The sequence below is a fragment of the Zea mays genome, chromosome 1 (assembly GCF_902167145.1).
Source record: "Zea mays cultivar B73 chromosome 1, Zm-B73-REFERENCE-NAM-5.0, whole genome shotgun sequence".
In the NCBI taxonomy this organism is placed as follows: domain Eukaryota; kingdom Viridiplantae; phylum Streptophyta; class Magnoliopsida; order Poales; family Poaceae; genus Zea; species Zea mays.
The window spans coordinates 105,919,708-105,928,543 of NC_050096.1; the positions used below are offsets into that span (position 1 = coordinate 105,919,708).

General features: G+C 44.9%; 1 protein-coding gene across 1 annotated transcript; it reads right to left on the bottom strand.

The window, feature by feature from the left end:
• Nucleotides 1–1,224: 1,224 nt before the first annotated feature.
• On the bottom strand, nt 1,225–3,379 carry LOC103637734 (uncharacterized). Its single transcript, XM_008660545.3, has 6 exons — nt 3,200–3,379; nt 2,598–2,695; nt 2,438–2,513; nt 2,285–2,364; nt 1,732–1,834; nt 1,225–1,629 (listed from the first exon to the last, which is right to left on the bottom strand). The coding sequence occupies exons 1-6, from the start codon at nt 3,377–3,379 to the stop codon at nt 1,414–1,416; spliced, it is 753 nt and encodes a 250-aa protein (XP_008658767.2). The 3' UTR covers nt 1,225–1,413.
• Between the last annotated feature and the right edge of the window lie 5,457 nt (nt 3,380–8,836).

An 8,836-nucleotide genomic window follows, 5' to 3' on the forward strand; every position in this document is an offset into this window, starting at 1 on the left:
TTTTATTTTACAAAAAAAATGTATATACCTATATACAATTTATATTCAATATTAAAACATCTTAACCTGATGTTCTACTGGTTAGACAGTTTCACCTAGTGTCTCTCGCCTTTCTTCGATCGGGGCATGGGTTCGAACCCCACCTCTTGCACCATTTTTTAACATTTTACGCTGATTTAATTAAATGGATCGACGGGCTAATGGGCTAGCCCGACACAGTTAGCAGGCCGACATGACGTGCCTGTGCCATAGTTGTGGCCCGCGTGCATCTAGCCCATGTCGGGCGTCGTTACGCTGATTTAATTAAATAGATCGATGGACTAACGGGCTGGCCCGACACAGTTAGCAGGCCGGCATGACGTGTCATGCCATAGTTGGGGTCCGCGTGCATCTAGCCCGTGTCGGGCGTCGTTTGGCATCTATAGACGTGCAGCGGATTAATTTGAAATAGCTGTGAGGGGTTATTTGTAAAAAATGACGCATAACGACCGTTGAAACTGGTGTTTTAAGTATAGTATAGATTACTTAAGAGATTAGTTGAGATTTCTTTAGAAAGGTTATCACTTAGTTTATTGAGAGTTTTAAGGAGATAAGAATCTCTAGCTAGACAGGGGGCGACCAGCCGACCTATTTATGTAATCATTGGATGAGAAATAAAGTATGCAAGAATTAGAAGGAAGAAACCCTCCTCTTGCTTTACCGTCGCCAGAGACCTGCGGTCGACGTTACTGCCCATCGATACCCATCTCTAATTCCTCACCAATCTAGCGACCATAAACTTTTTATTTTTAAATTATTAGTATAGCGACCATAAACTTTTTATTTTTAAATTATTAGTATATCTATGCATTAAAGCTCTGTGTTATAGACCTCCTTATCAACCCAAGTGTCGGTCCAACCCAGCATAATTATACTTTTTATTTTTAAATTATTAGTATATCTATGCTTCGTATAGCAATAATGTATACAATATATATATTCTTTTTTGGGAATATCCTTTCTATAACACAAATGGGTGTAATTAAGCTGTTGTGGTTTGAAGCTGAAGGTTACGTCTGTTTCGAAACTCAGGGCCAGGGCGTCCGTTTCTTTTTTGGTTATATTTCCCTATTTCATGGTGTTATGATCGTCTCGGTATAATCCTCAGCTGGATGAGCAAGCGAGTGCTAACAGACCGTAGTACTTACGAAAGGCGTATTGGACAGACTGATGCTAACATCTTAGGATACGAAATGCTTTAAATAATAATCCCAAACCTCCGGAAAGAAGATCAGATTTCTTCCATACACATCTAGTTCGAAACATCAAAACTGCATGCATATTCATCCACGATCCAACTTTCTAATATAAAATAAGGATAGCACAAGAAGTCACTTAGAGCACAGGGTACTATCAATGACCTTGATCGTGAACCTAATTCATCCTTTTGATGAGCTCATTGATGTAGTTCTCGCGGTTACCGGCATCACCGCCCTCCACATAGTGGTTCCTCTTCTTCTTCAGGCCTCCCAGCGGTGCCTTCAACTTGAATGGCCACAGGAAGTTGTTCGCCTCCTTGAAGTGTGGGCCAACAGTCATGATCTCGTGAACAAGATCCTCGACGCAGATGATTTTTTGCTTGTCCAAGCCCTGATAGAACAACAAAAGGTGGAGATCATCATGTAAATTGTCAAATATAAACAAATATAAACAGAACACAGGAACCAGATGTACAGTTCCAAGTTTACAAACCTCCTCGATGACTTGGTTGTTGGACAGAGGGATCCTCTGCTTGTTCAGATTTCCATAGCCCCTCTTGTAGATCAACTCCCTGACACTGTTCAAGTTTGGGTACCTAAACAAGATTTGCCACGTTAGTAAGGTCATCGGAAGCAGATGAGTCACCAAGCTAAGATGCAGGAACTACTCCAGACAGTATGCTTTATGCTTTTTTCCAAATTTTATCTATTGCAATATTGTTTAACAGGAACTAATTGAATATACGTGCATCACTGTGCATTTTCACTTTAGTAAAAGCAAATACTATCACCAAAATCACTGATGAGAAGTGCTAATGTAACCTAACAATTTTGAGCAAGAACTGAAGTACAGAACATAGAACCTCACAGCCTTGATTAAGATTGCAATCTAAGTCCACATTTAGTATTTTAACACACTATTCTATTGTAAAAAATCACTCAAGCAACAAGTGCAGCAGTATGATCTGCTTTCAACTCTGTATTTTCAATGGAGGATATATCAAAATAAGCGGCAACGTAAGAATTAAATCAGCAAGAAAACTTACCCATATGCATCATATGGATCAACCCTGCGTAGCATGTCAATAGTCGCCTTGTTGACTTTGAGGAACACGCCATTGAAGATCTAAAATAAACAAATGTTCAGTTTTACAAACAATCAAACAAAATTCTAATAGCAGCAATGCAATTGTAAAAACATACATTAGTGAACACATCTGCCTCAATCGCAGAAGCTGCAAGATCTTCCTGGTCTTAGGGTGCATGGCATTAATACTATAGTTTCAACAGAAATGGAAAACAGCATAAGCCTACAAATTCATCCTCTGTATAATACTGGCATATGAACCTGAGACTCACCCCCGGATGCGGACCACAAAGAGCAGCTTTGCCTCAGGACTGACATAGAAACCACCCTTCAAACGGGCCTCGCGCTTAAGCTGCACCAGTTCCTTCTCCTGCTCCAAGCATCCCCATAAGCACACAGATAACATATCTGGGTTCTCTTTCATCAAGCATCTGAAGAGTGCCAACGACCCTAAATGCTAGATCACCTACTGATAATAACATCATAGGACAACTATAATGTCCAAAAACATTCTAGATTGCTTACAGTTGGGACGATCGTACTGGTCCAACGATTAGATTCTAAAATGATTGTGCTCGGACATTTGCAACAAAAGGATTAACCACATGTGTTCCAAATGCACTAAGTAATATAACAGTTTGTTGTACAGTAAGCAGAGCAGCTAACACATTTCTTACTACAACCATTGACAGGAACCCATCATGTTACGTAGTAGCATTCGCATAACTCGCTCAGTATCAACGTAAAGCCACGGTCCAACCCAATCAAACACAGATTCCACAGGCCATAAGGATGAAAATGGAATGCTGCACATAAATCCTACCAACCACCCCGCACGAATAGTCTACAGGCAGGTTAGGAGCGGCGATCTAACCTGGGCATCATATTCCTCGGCGTACTGCTTTGCACGGGTGAAGATGAGCTTGCGGCTCTCGATGGACTTCTTCTTCTTGACCAGAGCCTTCTCCTTCTTCTCGGTGGCCCACTGTTCCTCGCGCTTCCGCTTGCGGAGCACCGACTCCGGCACCGCCACCTTCGACGCCTCGGACGACATCTGCATGGCCACAGGCCAACCAACCCACAGCTCCTCAGCCACAGATCCAAACGCGAAGTAAACAACGAGGGCGGCAATGTCGTGCAGCGCGCTGGCTTACCTTAATTCAATGCCACAACGCTTTGATGCCAAGACTGCTATTGTTGTCTGTCCTGAATTCATCAGTATCAGGCTAAACAGAGCCAAAAACACGGAGAAGTGGATCTCACCTAAAACTGAGCATGGCGTTGCATAGAAATGCAGGATTTAGTCATTCAGAGCATGAAGAACATTTTTGCATATATAGTTAAAATGCGACATTGGACTGGAGTATATGTTGGCGGTATAGAATGGATATGTCATAGACATTCTTGCTGATTTAACCTGATTAACGAGTAGTATAGATAAGACCCGGAGTCAGTATCTAGCTACTACCATACGACAAGCAGAGAGGGAGGGAGCGGGGTAGCTGGAGAAAAAAATGCAGGCGGGCAGAGGCAGTGAATGGAATGCAAGTTTATACAGACAGAAAGCAAGAAAGCAAATAGAAACAGAGGAAGGGCAGCGGAGTCACGCACTGATGTTGATCCGGGAGGTGGGTCAGCGCAGGTGCGCGAGCACGAGGCACCTACTGCTGCTCCGGCGGGGGGCGAGGGCGGCGAGCACCCAGCTCAGGTTGGCCTTCCACTCCTGGCTGCCGCTGCCGGTCCCAATCCCCTCGACGCAGTACACCGACCAATACAAGTTTATTATTTTCTCACTCAAATCCTAGTTGAAGAAACATGAACGAAAGAAAGGAACTTCACAAATCAGCCTCTGCTGGAACACCGCGTCAATAGACACCGTGCGGGCGACAACACCAAGAAACGTCGAACACATCGTTGTAGCTAGAGCTGCAGGCGAGAAGGATTGGGGGTTCATTTGTGTACCTCATCATGTGGTTCCAGGGAGGTCGGATTGGAGCCGCGGAGGCCATCGACGAGGAGACGATGAAGGCAGTGGTGAACATGAGCACTGTCTGGATGTCTGGCAAAACAAAGCACATCAACATCGATTCGCGTGGGTCAACACAACTCAACATCACGATCCGGACCGGGCACACAGAGATCTCTGAAGCTTACAAGATAGAGGAGGTTGTCGCTTACCAGATGGAGGAGGAGGTCGGCGTAGAGCGACACGCCATGGGTCGCGAAGACCCCGGAATCGCGGGGGAGGGGGGTCATCGCGAGCGGCGCGGGGCAGGGGGACGATGGCGATTGTCTTGCGGGCGGGCAGGCGAGGGAGAGGCGGTGGTCGCAGAGGGTGCCAGGGCGCAGCGGAGGCGGATTCCTCGATCTCCTTCCATTTAGAGCCTGGCCGAGGACCGGGATTCTCGATCTCCTTCCATGGACATCGTGGGCGAAGGACCGAGAGCCAAGACGCGGACGATGATGCCGACTGAGAATCGGGGCGCAGCGGAGGCGATCTCCTTCCATAGCGGAGGCGGATTCCTCGATTTGGCGCAGCGGAGATGGCGGGCGGGGATGACGGCTAGTGCTGGGTTGTGCTTAGGGAGAGCGCGAGATCTGGATGGAGGCAGAACCGTATGTGTGGACGCTTACAAAACTCCCTTAAGGAGTAGTAAGGATAAGGATTTCTCACTCAAATCCTAGCTGAAGAAACATGAACGAAAGCAAGGAACTTCACAAATCAGCCTCTGCTGGAACACCACGTCAATAGACACCGTGCGGGCGACAACACCAAGAAACGTCGAACACATCGTTGTAGCTAGAGCTGCAGGCGAGCAGGATTGGGGGTTCATTTGTGTACCTCATCATGTGGTTCCAGGGAGGTCGGATTGGAGCCGCGGAGGCCGTCGGCGAGGAGACGATGAAGGTAGCGGTGAACACGAGCACTGTCTGGATCTCTGGCAAAACAAAGCACATCAACATCGATTCGCGTGGGTAAACACAACTCAACATCACGATTCGGACCAGGCACACAGGGATCTCTGAAGCTTACCAGACAGAGGAGGTGGTCTCTTACCAGATGGAGGAGGAGGTCAGCGTAGAGCGACACGCCATGGGTCACGAAGACCCCGGAATCGCGGGGGAGGGGATCATCGCGAGCGGCGCGGGGCAGGGGGACGATGGCGATTGTCTCGCGGGCGGGCAGGCGAGGGAGAGGCGGCGGTCGTAGAGGGTGCCAGGGCGCAGCGGAGGCGGATTCCTCGATCTCCTTCCATTTAGAGCCTGGCCGAGGACCGGGATTCTCGATCTCCTTCCATGGACATCGTGGGCGAAGGACCGAGAGCCAGGACGCAGACGATGATGCCGACTGAGAATCGGGGCGCAACGGAGGCGATCTCCTTCCATAGCGGAGGTGGATTTGGCGCAACGGAGATGGCGGGCGGGGATGGCGGCTGGTGCTGGGTGGTGCTTAGGGCGAGCGCGAGATCTCGATGGAGCCAGAACCTACAAAACTCTCTTAAGGAGTTGTAAGGATGTAACACTACAAAACCATCAACTAAAAATAATGCATTTAGTTTATTAATGGTAAATATGCTAATGAATTTTTCTTTCAAGTGTTTGATTTTTATTTGCATTTAGAGTAAATTTTTTGCTCATATTTGAATTATGGATGTTTAATAGAATTTCTTTTATATTAAAAATCCAATTAATTAATATAGAAATATTGGTCCAAAAATAAATATTTTAGTTCTAAATAATTTTGGTATAATTATTATGATTTTTTTAATTATTTAAAAATATATTTATTTATATTTTTAAGTAGAAAAGAAAATAAAAAACCTAAAACTAACCCTAGTCGGCCGAAATCGGCCCATTAGGGGCCAGCCGCGTGCCCCCAAACCCTCCCCTCTCTCTCTATGGCACGTGGGAGCGCCCTGGCCTCGCGACCTTTCTTCTCCTTGGAAGCGCCGCCGCCGCCGTGCCGCGTCTGCGCCCGGCCACCCACGCCCTGGCCCGCACCTCGACGTCCGCGCTCGTCCGTTTCTCCAAGCCGGAAAGCGCCGCCGTCTCCTCCTCTCCCTCCCCCCACGACCCTCCCTCACTCAATGGCCTTAATGGCCGCCATTGATGGCCATTGACGGCCGTTCCTCCCAGGCTCGCCCTCTCCTCTCCCCTCTCGCTCTATAAAAGCCCACCGAGCTCCCTCATCTCTCCCTACCCGAGCTCCCTCTCTCTCACTCCGTTGCTCGATGTTCGCCGTCGCGCAGAACCACCGCCTTGCCAGAGCCGTCGGAGCGTCCGCGCCCACTCGACCGTCACCGGAGCTCGAGCTCGCCACCCGTCCCTAGCCACTCGACCGAGCCCCCTGCTCCTCCTCTGCCCAGCCAAGCCCCTCCCCTGCTCGTCGATCCCCCTGCGCGTGAGCACAAGCTCAAGGTAGAAGAACGCCAGTTTTGCATTTTGGCCCTCCAATTTTCTGTAAATCATTTCTGTATTTTCTGCAGTACAAACGTATGTGAAAGAAGTCCAAAAACCTTACGTGCTACTCCCCAAAGTATACGTGTAATCCTGAACTAGCCCCTGGAACAATATTTTGGACAGGTGTATTATTTTATATTTCAAAAATAAATAATGTCACTATTCACTAACTTAGTGATTTACATACTAGAAATGTTTACGACTAACTTCGCTTTAAAATGGAACAATATTTGTTAGTAGTGATTTAGGTATAATTTTATTAATATAAGAAAGTAGAAGAAACACTAGGCCACATATTTTCGGTCATATTGAAATATAGGTTTTACTAGTCATGATAAATGTATTCATATGTATAGAACTTAATTACTTTGAATTAGTAAAATATCTATTTATGTCATAATAACCATGATTATGTTACTAAAGTCCAATTAGTAATCTACATTAACTCTTGGAATATTAATGTTAGGTGATTTAGAAATAAACATTTTTAGCCGCACGTATAACTTCTATTTAGAAAGGAAAGGATAAAGCCCAAAGGACTATTATTAAGTAATCCGTAAAGTTTGTTAAGACATTTTTATCTATATCATACTAGATAAAACTAGTGTCATAGTGACCTACTCATATTTTCACTGATGATAACTCGAAATGGAAGATATAGTGGACTAATAAATATTTACGCGGTAGACATATTTATGAGTACAATTGTGTGATGTATGAATGTGTATGTAATGGTGAATGATTACCCATGTAATTGTGTATGTTTATTTATTTGGTGTATGTATTCTTTTCTATGTACGATATGCAAATCGATGCTAGAAGTTGACTGTGAGGTAGAAGAACCAAACTCATTCGAGGACGACCCAAAGGACACTTTCGAGCAAGGCAAGTGAATTCTCCCTTTGCATTTCTATTTGTACCGAAATAATGCATACAATAATGTTTACTTTTGGATATATAATGCATAATTTGATGGGATTTACCTAAATAAGGATTTCCTAGAATTACCAACCCTATTCCTTCAATTACCTTGGGATAAATGATTTGCTTAGCAATTTTTGATATTGCTCAACTTGATAAATATGATGTCACTCTTTTAATGATACCATGTTCCGGAAATGAAGTTTTATGAATGTTAACCCGATGGTTAAACAAGAACATTTTGTGTTAAATGGAACATGGAGTGACCACCCAGGATAACAGTGCAACCACGAGTGCTATAATGGTTGTGGCTTCGGTAATTAGCTCTATATACTTAGTTCTTAGCAACCCTACCTGAAAGATGGGCAAGAGGAGGCGGCAGTGGTTTGGTGGCAGCTCATGTTAACATGGGGTGGTAGTCTTGGCTAAGTTACCTCACCTAGAGGGCCATCAATACTGACATGGAAACCTTAGCGGGTGGCTTTGTACTAAGGATATTTTGTGAAAGCATCATAATGGATCCCTAGCATTTCACCTCGGCAGTGTTTACAGGTCCTATCAACCCAGGCTAGATGGGATACATGGCTTGTGGGTAAAGTTGTACCACCTCTGCAAAGTGTAAAACTGATATGTCAGCCGTGCTCACGGTTAAGAGCAACCTGGATCCTCACATGATAATTGAACTTAAAGATGGAAAATAAATCGTGATCTGATGATCTACTAGTGGTTTGCTTAATTGATTCCACTTAAGTGTTTTTGATATAATCTTATGCCTTTGATTAATTGGGATATTTGGGATACACACTTATTAGTAAGACAGGTGTTGCTAATAAAATATTGACCAACTAAAATGCTTACCGCTTATCCATAGCCTACCTTGTTAACTTGCATTAATTTCCCCCACTTGCTGAGCCCCGATAATAAGTGAGCTCACCCTTGCTAATATTTTGATCAGAGGGTGATGACGAAGACTTCGCAGATGATGTTGATGAGTTTTAAGTCTAACGATGCGCCAGTCACCTTCTTGTGGAAGAGTGTCCATGTTTAGTTCCGCCATACTTTGATTATGATACTTGTTAAGATACAATGTTCTGGATGATGTAATAAAGTTACTCTACTCTCTTTATGC

Bases quoted from the DNA above. Each gene is read 5' to 3' on its own strand.
- LOC103637734 (XM_008660545.3), bottom strand. From the start codon at position 3,379: ATGTCGTCCGAGGCGTCGAAGGTGGCGGTGCCGGAGTCGGTGCTCCGC. The intron at 2,365-2,437 runs GTTTTTACAATT...TGTTTATTTTAG, and splicing joins AGATGTGTTCACTAATGTAT to ATCTTCAATGGCGTGTTCCT. The intron at 1,835-2,284 runs GTAAGTTTTCTT...AATCTTGTTTAG, and splicing joins GATCCATATGATGCATATGG to GTACCCAAACTTGAACAGTG.